The sequence below is a fragment of the Phyllopteryx taeniolatus genome, chromosome 16 (assembly GCF_024500385.1).
Source record: "Phyllopteryx taeniolatus isolate TA_2022b chromosome 16, UOR_Ptae_1.2, whole genome shotgun sequence".
Taxonomy (NCBI): domain Eukaryota; kingdom Metazoa; phylum Chordata; class Actinopteri; order Syngnathiformes; family Syngnathidae; genus Phyllopteryx; species Phyllopteryx taeniolatus.
Genome location: NC_084517.1, coordinates 16,360,012 through 16,377,824, shown reverse-complemented (window position 1 = coordinate 16,377,824; position 17,813 = coordinate 16,360,012). Strand labels below are relative to the sequence as shown.

Sequence of the window (17,813 nt, the reverse complement as noted above, 5' to 3'; positions counted from 1 at the left end):
AACAACACTGTAAAACACTAACAGACCTATGTTTGCGGTAAAGCTGTTCAGGTTAAACACACACAATGCTAAACATGTGGCTAAGAGAAGCTATTGAAGCTAACATGCTACATTTACAGGCCAAGTTTCAGTTCTGGATAACATTAGTCAACAATATAGCTAACAAATGCTCTTAACATGTTGCTAACAACACTGCTAACAGAGCTACTTTCAACTTTAAATAGGCCAGCTGTTTGGGTTAAACGAGAGCTAACAAAAGGTTTAAGGTCCAAGTAGACCCAAAGTGCTAATACAGTGATCCCTTGTTTATCATGGGAGTTAGCTTCTGGACCAATAGGTGAAATCTGCAAAGTGGCGGCCATGTCTTTTAAAGCCGTATGAATCTCCCCAGTCCCACACTTAGTAAATCTTTCCCATGCTTATTAACCTCTATCATACTCAAATATTTTTATTGACGACATCACCGTTCTACATTCTACAACGCTCCCGCCGCCGGTCCCTTCAGCAACAGTCGGGAAACATTGGCACAGCATATGCCTGATTTTCTACCTTCATGTGTAGGGTCCGTAACAGGCCGCTAATCTTTTAAGATGAGAAAAATATTTATGTTTCCAGGCCTAAAGCATATGCTACAATTAAAGGCATAGTTTGGTGAATCAGGACTACACTTAAGCACACATACTGCTGACAGAGGCTTATATACATTGAAAAATAGATAATACATCCTAAAATGGTCTGATTGGGTTCTACACCACAGTAAAGCAGAAAATACACTTTTCTTGAAGGCAGACACACAGTGTTGAGCTCCACTAATAACCTTTCGGTTTTAAATACAAAATGACAGGAGCTCCATGACTAAAAGATTGAACATGTACTGTTACAGTAACGTCATTATGTCCACTACAGTATAGCGTCTTATTAGCATTGTGCGACTGCATGGGTTAACCACGCCCCAGTTGTTCTTCATCAGCCAGCTCTCAGCCTCTCAAAATAATTAGGCCAATGTTCTGTGATGGCTCAACACTACAAATGAGGCTTTTTCCCCTCATTCAAAGACATATATAAAGAAGGCATTTGCACAACATGGATGCAGGGATTGAACAGGGCCTCGTCTGTCAAATGACAACTTCCTCTATGGGGTCATTGAAATAAGCTCGTGTTTTGCCATTATGGTCGAATAGTGGAGTGTTCGTGAATAAAACAAGGGCGAGGTGGGGCTCTTTTCTGCTTCACCTTCTCAGTGCGCCACCGCTCCTGCCCCACCGCTGTCAAGGCAGTCGTTCGAACCACCGCACCCCCGTCTCGAGTGTCTACAAAATAAAACGCCACGTGCAATTCTTTTGAGCCCTTTCGATGTCAAATGCATATAAAGGTGCCATTTATGCCTTTCACGTGCTGAATCATGCACATTTGGCCACAAATGAATAGCTTGTCGCTCAATTCGCTTGACAAGCGGCTATTATTTTGAAGGGAGCATAACCTAACTTCCGGTTATGTCCCTGAAATCCCTTGTTAGCTTGACGCAGCTCTCTTCCTCCACTCCACCCCCCGCCCCCCCCCAAAAGAAATACAGCTCAAAAATATAAATTCTACTTAAAATAAACGGGATTCTTGGCATTTGGAATTCTCCGAACAAGACAACTTTATTGGGCTCGCGTCACGTCTGCTAAAAGTTACGCGAAGGCAAAGTGACAGCATGCAGGGGCAGTGCGTGAATGTCGCGGCGTGGGTGGGACGCCCGTTTTCCCATCTCCATTGTCGGCAAATTGGGGCATTCATTTCGTTAAGCATTCGACCGAATTCCGTTGTAATTCAGAGCATCCAGCTCACTGATGCTTCCATCGGATTGCACCGTGTGGAACAACAAGTGTCTAGCCAATTCCCCCCCCGTCAAGAACGGACTTTAACACACCACCAATTGTATTTTTTTTAAGTCATTAGTTTCCATTTTCAGTTGTATTTATGAGGACAGAGTTGCACATGGTCAATGCATTATTCATGAAAATCATCCAAATGTGCTGCACCTAGCAGCCGGACACGCCCATATAAAAAAATCTTCAGCGTGCACTATCAAGCTGTGTAGCATTTCATTCACTTCCACGATCAATTCAAGTATTTGCAAAGGTGGAATCGATGCGTTTGTGCTTACCTTTCTGTCCGTCACCTCCTCCCCGACAGCCTCCACCAACCCGGAGCACTCCATGCCCGGGCTGACCGGCGGGGACGGCAGCCGGTCGTAAAGCCCCTGGCGCGCCATCAGGTCGGCGAAGTTGAGCCCGCACGCCTTGACTCGCACCTGGACCTCGGCCGCCTTCAGGGACGGCTTGCCCTTCTTCACTTGCAGCTTGACTTTGTCGTAGCCGCCGTAGCCGGTGAGCACCAGGGCGCGGTACGTGAACGCCTCTTCCTCCGGGACCTTCTCGGTGGTCGCCGACGCCGGGGGAGCTGCGTCCGCTGCAGCCGCCGACGCGTCGGTAGCCCCGGCGGCCGCGGGCTCCGACTCGGTCTTGGGCTCCTCGGTGGGCTTGGAGTCCTGCTTCTGATCCACGGCGTTCTGCTGCTGAACAGGTGCGTCTTCTCCAGACATGTTTGCAAAGAAGCTTTGGAAGGTAAGACAGTGATTGTTTTCAAAGACGTGCGTGGACGTGGACTGGGTTTGCAAAATCAAACCGAGTCTTTTTCTTGCAGCAACCACTCAAAAACAAAAACGGCAAAGTGTGCTGAGCGGTGGAGAGCAGTGGTGGCCGTCAACGCCGGGCTCAGGCAGTGAGAGTGAGTGGGACGAGACCGGGGCAGACTGGAAAACACGGAGAGTTGATGAAATCCGCAGATGCCCGCGTGTGTGATTGGGTGGATTTGGGGTTGCAATTGGGAGGGGCTTGAACGTTCATCTGTAAACCGTTTTAGTGGGCACATGGCCTGCAGAAAAATGCCACTTTGGGGCACATTCTGTTTAGATGCCGCATTTCTGTCTGAATGTTCGGTTTAGATGGACAGCATTTATTACTCTGCAAAAGTAATGAGTGACAGTATTTGGCCAGACATGGTGGACAAATGGATGCTTCTGACTTTATGGCATAGTTTGGAGAAGCCCCTTTAAGGCCAGCTTGTTGGATATCTCTAGATGTGGTGTGGGGTGTGTTAAGAGTGATTTTTATTTGTATTTTTTTTCCCCTCCCCGAGCTGTTAAAGTGGGGAACTACAACTAGATTTTCCTCCATGTTCACTTCGCAAGGTCACACCTTGAACAATTTATAGTCTTCAATGAACTAAATAGACATTTTGGCATGTGGGAGAAAGCCCACGCGAGCACAACAAAAGTATTAGAAAACTACTTAAGTGTGGTGCAAATTAGTCGTACGCCGCTGGAAACTCCAACCACAATAATTACCACGTTAAAAAATCAATACTTCACATTGTACTAAGCATTATTGTCTTTGTTAAGGTGGAATTTTGGATAGTTTAACTAAAGCTTGCAAAACTACCTGGAAGACCCTGTAAAGAGTATTCAAACATTAGTTTCTAAATGTTTGTAGGTAATTGCTGAAAGCATGCAAAGATGGAGAATTGTGCAGCAATTCAGTTGTGGAGATATAGCGTTAAACTGTTTTTTTTTTTGGTGGGGGTGACACATTTGGGCCCCGACATGAGTCCCACCTCACTCACAATCTAAGAACTTGAGCGCCTTTGACGCATCAGCGGTTTTCCAGCACAGTTACGACGTGCAGTTACCCCAAAAATACATCTATCCTTTGGAAATTCCACTGGCGTGGCCACTTTAGAGCGCCTCGTTGTCTGTCGTGAGTGCACGGGCTTCACCAAGAGAAAAGCATATGAGCGAAGAGGGCTGAAAAACTAAAACAAAAATCCGAATTGACAGCCAGCGTGTGAACCGGGGTTTCAGGCTGGTGCAGCCACATTAGAGCGCCTCGTTGTTGCAGTTTGGAAAAGCCCCGCAATGACCCGGTTGTATATATTCAAGCCACCGGAGGCAGTGAACAAAAATATTTTTGCTATGGTGTGTAAAATTTTCATTCATTTACAGCAGGTGTGTCAAACTCATATTTGTCACGGGCCACATTGTAGTCACGGTTTCCCTCTAAGGGCCGTTGACTGTGGAACCATATAAATGTTTTATTCACCTCATTATTACATACAAATTGATGGATACCTAGTTTTGAAATCAGAAGTCAAGGATAATAGTAGTTTGTTCAACTATTGTTCAAGTTACCATAAACAGAAAATGCTTGCAATGTTTCAACACTACCATTTATTGTTATTATTTTGTGAGAATTTGAGCAATAATCAAGGAAGTTGACACAGATGATTTGCTTTCGCGAGCCACATGAAATGACTTGGCGGGCCAGATTTGGCCCCCGGGCCTTGAGTTTGACACCTGTCATTTACCGGGACTTTAGAACAGTGGTAAATGGAATGCTCTTATATTGCGCTTTATCTACAGTTATCATGGTGCCCAAAGCGCTTTACAGAGGCTCACATTCACCTATTCACGCACACATTCATACATCATGCGAGGCGCTGCCAGGCCGACTGTGAGCAAATTCAAGTTTTCGTGTCTTGCCAAAGTACACTTCGACAATGGACAGTAAGAGTTTAATGTTGTTGTGTTGTGGTGTTTGCGTTTCCGTTGTGGGTTAATGTGTTGTTTATGATGTCACAGTGGGTGAAATAGCGAATATTAAGGAGAAATCCGGCCGTCTCAAATGCCAGGTGGAAAAGACCGTTTACAATAGCTTGAAAAATGAGTTTCTGGTTATTTCCAGCCTAAATTATCTTGCAAACGCGAAAAAAAGGAAAGGAAATTGTATTGAAAACATAACAATAAAAAAATGTATGGGAACTTTAAGTTATTGACACATTTAATGCTGTATGGTGCTGGTAGAAACAGGTGCAGAAGGAAATGTACAGTACCTGCGCAAAACAATACAATAGCATTCAGAGGCCTGCGCACTCATTGTTGTAATTCCCCCTTTGCAGGCAGCATTATTTGGCGGTGAGAGATGGATGGGCCTTTTCTTTGTGTGTATGTGAAGAAACACTCTTACAGTAATTGTGACACAGATGCAAAACATTTTGTGACAAAATCCAGAAGTCCTATTTTATTCCCTCTTTCTTCCCAGTGGCGAGGAGGAGACACCTTGTGGCTGCAAAGTGCCACTCAGCCCTTCTTGCAGAAGCCAAAGTCAGCAGTCACAATCCATATCCCGCAAAGGCTTTGAGCTGTGCCGGTATCAGGATGATTGATTGATTGTTTGTTGGTCGCTGTCAAGCATGTTGTTACACTGTTCATGTCTGTCTTTTTTCCCGCTAATAGTTATGCATCATGGGTGACCACAGCACGAAGCATTCCTGGAATCATCACAGAGTGGATTGGAAGAGGAACAAACATGGAATAGTCTCGTGTAGTGAGTCGGAAAAGGCCAGAAAATGCTCCAAAAAGTCTCGAAAACAAGTCTGTGGCTGAAGAAAGACACGAGCACAAAGTTTGGAACCCCAGACACCTGATGCCGTCTTCCATCTAAGGTACTATAGGTTACTCTTTACTCTGTGCTGTAATTAGGCCTACAAAAAAAAAAAAAAAAAAAAGTAGTGAAATAGGGTGGGCCTGCAGGGAGTCTGGACACTCTCTGAGGAGTCGCGTGGACTACAAAACATGGAATATAGAACAGGTCTTGTGGAGGAAAGGTTGGGGGGGGGGGGGGGGGGGGGGGGGGGGGAATACAGCAGTAACAACTGTACTATAGTAATTGTAAGAAGGATGACTGTCTTTAAAATATCCTGGTAAGCTCCTAAAGCATTTGGAAATCAGTAGTGTTCTAGTATTTGCTGAGTAAAACTAATAGACCTTATTTTCCCTCGCTCTGACATGTGTCACTCGGCCCCGCCTCTGGAGCCAGGCATTGAGGTGGGGCTCAATGGCGAGCACCCAGTGGCCGGGTTCCCACCCACGGGGCCCGGCTTAGCGCAGCCCGAAGAGACGACGTGGGTCCTCCTTCCCTTGGGGTCACCACCTGTGGGAGGGGCCAAGGGGGGTCGGGCGAATAGTGAAATGGGTGGCGCCCAAAAGCGGGGATGTTAGCAGTCCAATCCCTCGCTACAGAAGCTGGTTATATTGGTTAAGATCTTAAAAATGGCTATTTGTGTACCCTGCTTAAGAACGCTATGCCTACCTGCTTAAAGGTGCAGCAGATAGCTGCACCTAACGCCCATTGTAACGCCCATTGTTTTCTTTGTAATTATTGTCATGTATATTATTTTTGTGTATATCTTTATATTAAATAATTTGGTTATTTTGCCTACTGTAAAAATAACCAGCTCACACAGTATTACTAATGAGTTAAAAATACACATCCTCTCTGTAAAAATCTTCATTTTAAATTATGGTTGTCAGCTAAGTTGTGGTAAAAGACAGTTTTCACTTCAAATTAAGTACAGCAATAAAACATGAGTCAAGCCAGTGCAAACTGTAGGCCGGTCCCAAGCCCGGATAAATGCAGAGGGTTGCGTCAGGAAGGGCATCCGGCTTAAAACATTGCCAAACAAATATGAGCGTTCATCCAAAGAACTCCATACCGGATCGGTCGTGGCCCGGGTTAACAACATCCGGTGGAAATTCAGCTACTGTGGGTCGAAATCGAAGAAGAAGAAGAGGTGGAAAGCGGGTTCTTCGGCAGAAAGAAAAGAGGAAAGCACAGAGCCTAGAACTGAATGTGGGGACTTTGAATGTTGGGACTATGAGAGGAAAATCTCGGGAGTTGGTTGACATGATGATTAGGAGAAAGGTTGATATATTGTGTGTCCAGGAGACCAGGTGGAAAGCCAATAAGGCTAGGCTGGAGGTTACCGACTGTAAGGTAGTGGTAGGGGAGAGTGTGGCTAGACAGCATAGGATGGTGACGTGTAAAATGACTCTGGTGGTGGAGAGGGAGATTAGGAAGACAAAGGCAGAGCAGAGAACCATGTGGTGGAAGCTGAGACAGGACGAGTGATTAAGGATAGAGATGGAAGTATGTTGACTGGTGCGAGTAGTGTGCTAGATAGATGGAAAGAATACTTCGAGGAGTTGATGAATGAGGAAAATGGGAGAGTAGAAGAGGCAGGTGTGGTGGACCAGGAAGTGGCAATGATTAGTAAGGGGGAAGTTAGAAAGACATTAAAGAGGATGAAAAATGGAAAGGCAGTTGGTCCTGATGACATTCCTGTGGCGGTATGGAAGCATCTAGGAGAGGTGGCTGTGGAGTTTTTGGCCAGCTTGTTCAATAGAATTCTAGCGTGTGAGAAGATGCCTGAGGAATGGAGGAAAAGTGTGCTGGTGCCCATTTTTAAGAACAAAGGTGATGTGCAGAGCTGTGGGAACTATAGGGGAATAAAGTTGGTGAGCCACACAATGAAGTTATGGGAAAGAGTAGTGGAGGCTAGACTCAGGACAGAAGTGAGTATTTGCGAGCAACAGTATGGTTTCATGCCTAGAAAGAGTACCAGAGATCCATTATTTGCCTTGAGGATGTTGATGGAAAAGTACAGAGAAGGTCAGAAGGAGCTACATTGTGTCGTTGTAGATCTAAAGAAAGCCTATGACAGAGTACCCAGAGAGGAACTGTAGTACTGCATGCGCAAGCCTGGAGTGGCAGAGAAGTATGTTAGAATAATACAGGACATGTACGAGGGCAGCAGAACAGCGGTGAGGTGTGCTGTAGGTGTGATAGACGAATTTAAGGTGGAGTTGGGACTGCATCAGGGATCAGCCCCGAACCCCTTCCTGTTTGCAGTGGTGATGGATAGGCTGGCAGATGAGGTTAGACTGGAATCCCCGTGGACCATGATGTTTGCAGATGACATTGTGATCTGCAGTGAAAGCAGGCATCAAGTGGAGGATCAGTTAGAAAGACGGAGGCATGCACTGGAAAGCTGAATGAAGATTAGCTGAAGTAAGCCAGAATATATGTGCATGAATGAGAGGGGTGGTGGGGGAAGAGTGAGGCTACAGGGAGAAGAGATAGCAAGGGTGGAGGACTTTAAATACTTGGGGTCAACCGTCCAGAGCAATGGTGAGCGTGGTCAGGAAGTGAAGAAACGGGTCCAAGCAGGTTGGAACGGGTGGAGGAAGGTGTCAGGTGTGTTATGTGACAGAAGAGTCTCTGCTAGGATGAAGGGCAAAGTTTATAAAACAGTGGTGAGGCCAGCCATGACGTACGGATTAGAGACAGTGGCACTGAAGAGACAACAGGAAGCAGAGTTGGAGGTGGCGGAAATGAAGATGTTGAGGTTCTCTCTAGGAGTGACCAGGTTGGATAAAATTAGAAATGAGCTCATCAGAGGGACAGCCAAGGTTCGATGTTTTGGAGACAAAGTTAGAGAGAGCAGACTTTGATGGTTTGGAAACGCCCAGAGGAGAAATAGTGAGTATATTGGTAGAAGGATGATGAGGATGGAGCTGCCAGGCAAGAGAGCTAGAGGAAGACCAAAGAGAAGGTTGATGGATGTCATGAAGGAAGACATGATGGCAGTTGGTGTTCGAGAGGAGGATGCAGGAAAAGGATGGCGCGCTGTGGCGACCCCTCAAGGGACCATTAGAAAGGAAAAGAAGAATAAAAGATGAGTCAATCAACCCAATGCAGTTCAGGTTTGGCCACAAGAGTGCAGTGTGACTCTTCAGAGCGGCTTAAAAGTGTGCCAAGCTCTGCAGTGCACGTCGTAGTTGCAGTTTAATGAGCTCATTCATTCATTGCTCAAAACCAATCATTCAGTGCCTAACTAAAGGCAAGACGAGCTATAAACACAAAGCAGTCACCCTGAACCACTCCGTTTAACGGCCTACTTCATAAACATACGCCACGTTTAATGTGTCTCCTGGACTGGCAAGTATTCAACAGACATAACGTGCCCACATTTCCATGTGAGCTGCAAAGTGAAATAGTCTTATAGATTTGTTTTATTTTCTCACAAGAAGACAATGACTCAATGTTGGCCCGGGTGCTACAAAGAGAGGGATTTATTCCATCCGACTGACAGGAATGATGTCAATATTCTTGTTAGTATCAAATCTGAATCTAGTCAAACACTTTTGTCATCTGTTAGCATGATGGATGTACAATGCATATATGTAAATGTAATTATATTATGAAAAAAAAACATGACTGAAAAACACAGCTTCTATTTGAAATGACACATACCTTCAACATATTTAGTTATTTTTCGTACAGGTTTTTATGCGCAAGGCAATATGATTATTTTAAGTATTTTTTAAATCAACAGAACTGTAATATTATAGTATTATATAAAATAAGAAATAATAATTTTTATTTTGCACACTGTGTATCGTTTTTACAACAATATGTGACTCTCAGTAATTAAATCTAAATAATGAAGATACAATTTAAATATATATATATATATATATATATATATATTACCGTAACTTTTGATTTTTCTAAATAGTAAACTCAAAATTTGCCTTATATTTTTAATACACATTTTTAAACGATCGTAAATATATTCATGATAGTAACAGCATGACCCATAATAATATATTTTTAATGTACTTATTTACAGTATTTGCTTTACCTCAACAACATCTCTCTCTCTCTCGCTCTCTCTCTCTCTTTCTCCATACACAGTGTTTTTTTTTTTTTTTAAATAATTGAAAACTCTTGATAATAACGACAATAACGCTAATTTCACGTTTGACTGAGTAGTAGGGTGATGAGGTCAAAATTAACCTTTGAACCCTCCTTGAGCGCGCACACCGGTGGGTGGGGCGCGTCACCTCAAGACTGACGCGCACATCCTCCCTCCCTCCCACCCTCCCTGTCTGCCTGCATGCATGGTGGCTCAGCCCGGTCACCGGGCACCAATTAGCGGCACTCAGCCAGTCTGTCAGCCGCACCGGAGGAGCGGCACGCCGGCCAAGGCTGTGCTGGAGCTACGGGGAGCTCCGCGGAAGTAGTGTTGGCTGTTTGTTTGTTTCGTGTTCACGGATGTTGGCGAACACCGACTGTACCTCTGACCGGCATGGAGAGTCAGGGCAGCCGCTGTAAGATCGTGGTAGTGGGCGACGCGCATTGTGGCAAGACGGCGCTGCTGCACGTTTTCGCCAAAGACTGCTACCCGGAGGTGAGGACCGAGGCAACTTTATGCGTTGCTTTTCCCCTTTTTTTTTTTTTTTTTTTTTTTTTTAATCAATGAATGACGACATCTTGTCTGGACCTGCCCGAACGCGGAACTTAATAATAAATAAAGTTGCTTTTACATTTGGGGTTGTAAAAACGTTGTGGGGCACCCCTTATTGTAGGTATGTGTATAAACTTACAAAGGTTAATAGAGTTACAGGAGACCCACATGATCAGGCTGATCTTTTAAAGAGGATTCCAGTATCATTTTCCTGTGAATTTATCTTTAAAACCAGTGAAAATGCACCAATTTTTAGCCAACGTCATTATACCAAGTCAGTAGGGTCAAGATTTTAGGTAGCTGTGACATTTTTATTAAATCCAAGTTTCAGACTTTCATAACTTTTCATGAATCAATTTTTAGAAGGTTGGTATCCCTGGGAAGCTTGCTAAACAGAAACTGACAACATATAATAATGAAGTTAATTATTTTCAATGCTTAATTCCAAATTTGTATTAATTTGACACTCAAAAAAGGTACAGAAAAACAAATTAAGAGTTGAGGATGAACAAACACCATAAATTGTTAGAATACAAAGTAAGGAATAAATATAGCACAGTGAAGAAGCATTTGTAGTTGATAAGATTCATGAAATTAGCAGTGGAAGCCACAGAAAATCTGAGCCATCGTGCTTGTCGGAGTAACAATACAAAGCAGCCAGGCCAGCGGCGGTCCAAAAAATGTGTGTGATCGGTCAATTTATCACGTTTTGCAGCGTCACAAAAAAAGATGTAATGCAGATTATTTTTTGAATGTCGACCTGCAACATTCCCGCGCACCAAAAATGACGTACGATCGGAAATTACGCACTTAACCTAGCAATGGGCGGAGCGTGACCCCTTGTCTCTCATTTGTAAAAAGTTAACTAAACATTTTATTTTGCGTTTCTGTAACACAACAGAATCATACAATAATTACTGTGTAAAGAGACACGATAATTGCCGTGAACGAACTCAACGCGTCTTTCTAAGGACCCCTTAGCAGCCCAACAAGTTGCCTGAAGTAAAATATATGAAATGCAGCACCATAATAATGCATGCACAAAAACACAGTAATATTAGGCCATTTACCAATTATCACTTCCGATTACCTATGTTTTTCCCCACCGACTGTCCTTCAAAACAGAATAACAGTGTTGTAGAATCCAATCCACGTACATGGGGCATAACACCCATAGGCTATATTGCGTATATCGAAGCGACTGCTCTGTTTTTGGAATGCAGAATTCTAGCCTAGGCGGCAACAGACGTTACGCACAATAGCTCGAACCAAATTCAATTGAATTACTGGAAATGCATTATTTACGCATCTATTGCTGCTAGCTGACATGCACTGCTTCCACTAACAACATGGCTGTGTACAGAGAGGAGCTAGTTTACAAAAGCACAGTCAGTGTTTCGGACGGTTTTTCAAATCAGCGACTACTGAGTTTAATTCCTGCCAAGAAGCAGGCAACATGAGCGGAATCGTTTCAATGCGTAGATTTATCCACGTTGGAAACTTTTGACCTGAGTTATGTGTGTCCAAGCCGCGAATATTTTGCCGATGTTGCCTTGCATCTCCTGTGTCAAAAGTGCATGGCATGCAGGGATGTCCGATTTTTGTGAGTCGTCACAATCGTATCAGAGCTTTTGTTTGGCCCAAAGCTAAAGTAGTGAGAAGTAATATTTGTTTTACTGACATGCCAGTCCCCATATGTAGGTATGCACATTTAAAAAAAATAAAATAAAATAAAAAAGGTTACAGCAAAATAATTGATTTGAAATTCGGGGGCACCAAGTGTCATTGTTTAAAATGGCTCCTTGGTCCAAATGTGGTGTTATTATGTCCATTTAAACTCTAAGGCTTTATTGATCTATTATCTTAAATGTCCACTCACTGCACATTTCATGAGGTACTTTGTCTATACATGGCTGTGCAAACATCTGTGCTCCAGGGCCATATTTTAATTTTTAGAATAAACACAAGGGCCAGGTCCTTTGTAGATGAGGTAAAAAAAAAAAAAAAAATACAACCTTTAAACTGTACATTTAATGTAAAATACTTGCTTTCACTGTAATACTAAAACAATAATTCTTTTTTTCTGTAGACTATTTCATTTTGATTTAGATTAGTTATTTTTGTGTACATTGTCATTAATATTAGCATTTTATGCCCATGAATGAGAAAAAAAATGTTTTGATGAAACTGTCATTTACATTTCTCATTTCCGATATAGCCTTTTGTTTGAATAGGCAGGTGTACCTAATGAAGTGGCTTGTTTTGTCACTGACACAAAATTAGTTTTGTTTTAGACGTACGTGCCCACCGTGTTCGAGAACTACACGGCCAGCTTTGAGATCGACAAGCACCGCATTGAGCTGAACATGTGGGACACGTCCGGTGAGTCCTTTTGCTTGCATCCATCCCCTTTACAAGCTGTCTTGTGTGTGAAGTATGGTTTTGACCCAGACAGACACAGTGGTGCCTTGAGATATTAGATTTGTTCTGTGACCACACTGCTAATTCAAAACAATTGTTGTTCAAATTATCTTAACCCAGTGAAATTATTGGAAATGCCATTTTTTAAATGCAGATTGTAAAGGGTTAGTTTGTATAATATAAAAATGAAAAATAATTTAACAGTTTTTGCCACATTTGTTGCTTCCATTGAATGGACATTATGGTACTCCTCCTGGTGTTTGCGCCTTGGCCACCTCGGGGCAGTATAATATTGACACAAATATACATGGAACTGATCAAAACTCCTTAGTAAGATGCGGTTAGATTAGTTGTTTTTCACAGAGGGTAAAGAATATATGCCTGTGAGTATTGTTATATTATCTGTCTACATGTGTTGCTTCACCATTTGTGTTCAGCTGTACGTTACTTAAAGGCTCATAACACTGTGACAAAGATGCTATGAGCTAGCCAGTTTGGCATTGTTTGTTAGCATTAGGCTGAACAGACTTCTGGAAAGCAAAGCAGTGTGGTTGTGGTTTTGTTTGTTGGTTTAACGTGTAGTTTGAGAGTAAACTTCATACGGAAGTGGCGATAAACAGCTTGAAGCCTCCATTTTGACTTTGGGGAAAACTCAAGACTATTTCTCCTTTTATCTAATGTATTTCCGTAGACAACATTTGACGGAATTCTTATCATGGCCATCACTAATTTGTATGTAGTTTTTTCAGCATTTTTGTGTAGATTGGAGGAAACCACTGTTGTCATGATCGTACCACACGATATTTGACCCATGATGACATTAGTGAAAAGTAATACAGTGGTGCCTTCACTAAGGAGTTTAGCTCGCTATAGTGTTGTAAATCATAAAAAGATACAGTGATGAGATTACATAATTAAATATACTGTAAAGAGTTAGGCCGTTTGTGTATCATGATTTCGTGGTAGGAGTGGCGATAAACAGCTTGAAGCAAGCACAGCCAAATTGCTGCTTATCGTGAAGTTTGCTGCCACCATGTAGGTCACGCAATTCAATTTTTGGTCACAACGCAAAACTAAAAAACAGCCAAGCAACGGCTTGTATCTTGCAAACCTTGTAAATTGGGTCGCTCCTAATGTACCACGGTAATTTGACCGTGAAAATAAGATTTATAGCCGCAAGAGTCAATTAAGAAACTCTCGCAACCCCTTTCTCATTGACCGAGCCTCTAAAGTTTATCAAACTTTGACGCCATGCTCTGCCGACATTATACAGCGCAAGCAAAAAAATAAAAAAATAAATAAAAACTTGGTAGTTCAGCAGCGTCCATCTGTTTAGCATACCTGCTTTCAATTGGGGCTCATTTGGGCGGATTCGCTCGTTGGAGTTCATCAATTTACAAGTCCTGGAATTTGCTAGAAATGGCTGCTTTGAATCAAAATGGCCAACCTCTCCTTCAGTTTTATGCATGGAACCCTGAGACTAATTTTATGCGTCATGTTATGATAGTCAATCGGGGAAACTAGTGTCAGGAGCTCATTTTTGTAATCTTCCAGCGGGTGCGGCGAAGGTTTTTTTTTGGATGATTTTTTTTTTTTCATGGCGAATCCTCAAAATGATCATCAAACTTTGACGCCACATTAGACAGCAAAAGCAAAATTTACCAGCGCTCATCTGTCGAGGATACCTGCTTCCGATTGGGGCTCATTTAGGTTAATTTCCTTGTAGCGGGTCGTCAAGGTACGAGCCCTGGAATTTAGCATAAAAATGGCTGCTTCAAACCAAAATGGCTGACTTCTTGTTCAATTCCATTCATGGGTCCTTGAGACTTTTTTGTGTGTGCTGTTATGATACACATTTCCACCCAATTTGGTGGCAAATGGTGAAACTAATGTCGGGTGTCAGATATTTCTCTAATTTTCAATTTTTTTTTTTTTTTTTTTTTTTTTAATAGCAAAACCTCAAAATGATCATCAAACTTTAACTCATTCAAGTTCGAAAAGTTGGAAAAAATGAACCCCTGGCCCCTGATCAACATGAAATTGACTGGACATTTCTATCAGAACAGCACACAAGAAAAAGTCCCAGTTCGCCCAAATATGAGCCAAACGGAATCACGTACACTTCACAGATGGGCGAAGTTAAATTTCCAACTGGTTTTGCCTACGGCATCTAATGTGGGCAGAGCATGGCCTCAAAGTTTGATCGTTATTTAAATGGTTTGCCATGAAAAGGTGGCTTTAATTATTTTGCCTTTTCCAGAAATTACTTTATTCATATTTGTGATTTGCTAAAATTACTATGGACATCTTTCCGAGGTCTTTTTTTGACACCAGACTGGACGGAGAAGACAGGACAACTCTGCAAGTGCCCCAAGTGTTGTTTTTTTTGGGTGTTTTCCTGACCTTCCAATCGTAAGCTCTTTGCCACATCATGACAGTTAAAAACATTAGAATCCGAGACCCCGTGAGGTGGACCTTCTACCGTAAACATTCCCAACCCAAAGCTATCTTTAGATCTGTAGACGCTGCCTCATGGTCAGCCAGGGAAAGAATGTTGTTTTTGCATTGGCCCCTGAGAGCCTTGAGCCTGCCACTCAGCGGTAGCCCCCCCACCCGTCCCTGCGTCCCCCAGGGGCCGTAACGTAACTTAACTTAGGAGGGGCTCTTCATCACTGCGGCTAATGACGCTGTGGGAATGTTGTGCTTCTGTGCATCTTTACAACCCTGAACCACCTTTGCCACCGTTGATCTTTGCTCTTCTTTGCCACCACAAATATGTCGCCTGTCCACAGGGCACATATGACCGCCCCCACCCCCTACGTGTGTGTGTGTGTGTGTGTGTGTGTGCTATTATTCACGCAGATGTTCACGTGTTCTCTCAACAAGAATAATTGGCTCACAGATGAAAAACAGCTTTCAATGGAGAATTCAGGCATCCCCACTTTTGGCTTCTGCCATTTTGATTTTAGGGCATCTGTTTTTTTGCCTTTTTTGTGTGTTTTTCAAAGTAGGGTTCTTTATACTGTCTATCTAGGTATTTAGCGTGTGTTTGGTGTAGTGACCAGTCATTTTCATGGTGTTACTAAGCAACTTAACAATTGAGTGAGTTGCGAGATGGCCTTTCTGATGATGGCTTCTTAAAGCTTTCTGCTTCAGCTAGCTGAAGTGCCTCAACATTTCTTGGGTGACTCATCCTCGCCATGATAGTAACGGACAGTGACAAGGATAAGTATATTTGATTTGATTATCGGTTTGGAAATAGTAAGGCGTTAAATTACTCGTTACTGAATGAAGTGGTTATATCAGAGCAGATCAGTAGTTGGAGTGGCATCACTGAAGGTGACATGGTATATTTAGAGACCGTGCTCCTTATCTTTCAAAATAAATAGTGTTCTTATGTTGATGTTGAACAATAACCCCTCCTCCCAAGTTTGTAGATTAAATTGTGCCCCCCCCCCCCCCAAAAAAAAAACAGGCAGCAAGGGGAGTGCCGCCAATAGAACTGTAGGATCTTTGCACCCTTTTTTTCCTAGCTGTCTTAAAAAACATCCATAGGATTCTTAGGGAATATGGACTGAGCCCTACCATGAGTAATTGACAACCCCCTCCCCCCAAATGTTTATAATTGCCTATATTAAGAGTTTTAACTTTAAATACACAAACAACTGTGATCCCCAAACACGTTATCATTTGAAATTCATCTTACAACTTTAGCCTTAAATAGATAAATGGCTTACACGTGATTTGATTTAGAAAAATACACCCAAAGTGCACATGTACATGCACATCCTAATTTCCACCAACAATCCAGGCTAAATGAAGCCCCTCCCCAACATACGAAGCATAAAGCTTGTCTCTCAATCAAGATGTCTGACTTCAACATTGAACTAGAGTATTAGTTGGCTTTAAAAAATCAATAAGGTTCTTGCTGTAATGGCGCTCTATTACCCCTGATAAGCTGATCAGGTGTCAACATGTGACTTTGAAGAAAAGTTTTCTGGAACCTTTTGTATTTTGCAACTTGCGCTCTTTAAAAATCAATGGACGTCTTGCCTTGACATGGATCCACAAACTTTGAACAAGATTGCATCCTTAATAGCAGGTTCACTCCCCCCATTCTGGGCTCTGGCTGTGACACAAAGCACAAAGCCTTACCGATCGTCTGGCCGTGCTCCCTCTTGTGATCACGTGTCATAAAAGTGGTCTGTCTTCGGCCATTGATTAGCTGGGTCCTGTTAATTCCTCTCCTGGATGAGAGCAAGGCGGTCTGAGGTATTTGTGAAATTGATTTGTGAGCTTTATTGTGGCATTCTGGCGCTTTTGTGTGGAACTTCCTGTCAACAATTTGGAATTGATTAAAAGCTGAGATGCTCTTCTTTGCGTTTCATTTCTGTTTAAATGTTGGTGTGGTGTCTTTAGAAATATAACAACAAAAAATGTATGTGATAAAAAAAATAAAAATAGGACGGGATGTATTTTTGGTAAATTGTAAGATATTTTATACTGTAATTTGAAATACTAAAAAAAAAAAAAAAAAATCTAATAATAATAAATCTGTGAAATTTTTTTTTTTTTTTTTGTCCTGTCCAGCTTTTGCAGAAAGGAGTAACTGTATCCCTTTTAATGCCAGAACAGGTTACTCTGCCACCGTGGAGTTTTTAAGCTGCAACTGTGGTTCTTTTTATTCTCATGTATATTTATTGAAAATTTCACTTGGACAGAACAAAGTTTTAAAGATGAGTGACAGAAAAAACAAAAGGGAGAGAGAGTGAAAAGATAACCAAACAATATAGGAAGAGAAGACAAAAGACAGGACATTAGCTGTTATAAAGATGAGGAAAGTAAATCATTATACTGTATGCCGAGTACAATGACATATTAGATTCCAGTGTTGAACGTGGCAGTGGTGCTACACTCTGTGAAGGAAGGACAGGACAATATAGGATAGGACTGGACAGGACAAGGACAGGAGGGGAAGCGTCCAGGACAGAGGTCGCGGACCCGGCTGTACAACTGAAGTGTGGTGGGAGTGGTTATGTACATTCTAAACCTATAGAAACAAAGTGCAAGTGAGGGGATACCCAGTTCACAAAGTTATGAGTTATTTATCGCAATGAGTGAGTGGCCCCACACCCGGCGAATAAGTCCCAGCGGTGACTATCTGCGCACACATGCAAGTGAATTGAATTCTGAATAACCTT

At 42.5% G+C, this 17,813-nt stretch overlaps 2 protein-coding genes and 1 long non-coding RNA gene across 4 annotated transcripts in view; 2 read left to right on the top strand and 1 right to left on the bottom strand.

Moving 5' to 3' along the window:
* vat1 (vesicle amine transport 1) overlaps positions 1-2,763 on the bottom strand; it is a 39,980-nt gene extending 37,217 nt beyond the window's left edge. The window contains exon 1 of the mRNA XM_061749013.1: positions 2,150-2,763. Coding sequence (XP_061604997.1) covers positions 2,150-2,587 — 438 coding nt within the window. The 5' untranslated portion in view covers positions 2,588-2,763. The remainder of the gene's footprint in view (positions 1-2,149) is intronic.
* On the top strand, positions 2,453-6,316 carry LOC133465871 (uncharacterized). 2 transcript variants are annotated; one of them, XR_009784770.1, is made up of 4 exons: positions 2,453-2,609; positions 2,689-2,772; positions 5,142-5,544; positions 5,919-6,316. It is a non-coding gene; the product is annotated as an uncharacterized LOC133465871 (long non-coding RNA). The 2 variants fall into 2 exon arrangements; XR_009784769.1 differs by lacking the exon at positions 2,453-2,609 and having other exon boundaries at positions 2,651-2,772.
* Positions 6,317-9,802: 3,486 nt separating this feature from the next.
* Positions 9,803-17,813, top strand: part of LOC133465868 (rho-related GTP-binding protein RhoN-like) — a 37,295-nt gene continuing 29,284 nt past the window's right edge. The window contains exons 1-2 of the mRNA XM_061749018.1: positions 9,803-10,134; positions 12,486-12,573. Coding sequence (XP_061605002.1) covers positions 10,033-10,134; positions 12,486-12,573 — 190 coding nt within the window. The 5' untranslated portion in view covers positions 9,803-10,032. The remainder of the gene's footprint in view (positions 10,135-12,485; positions 12,574-17,813) is intronic.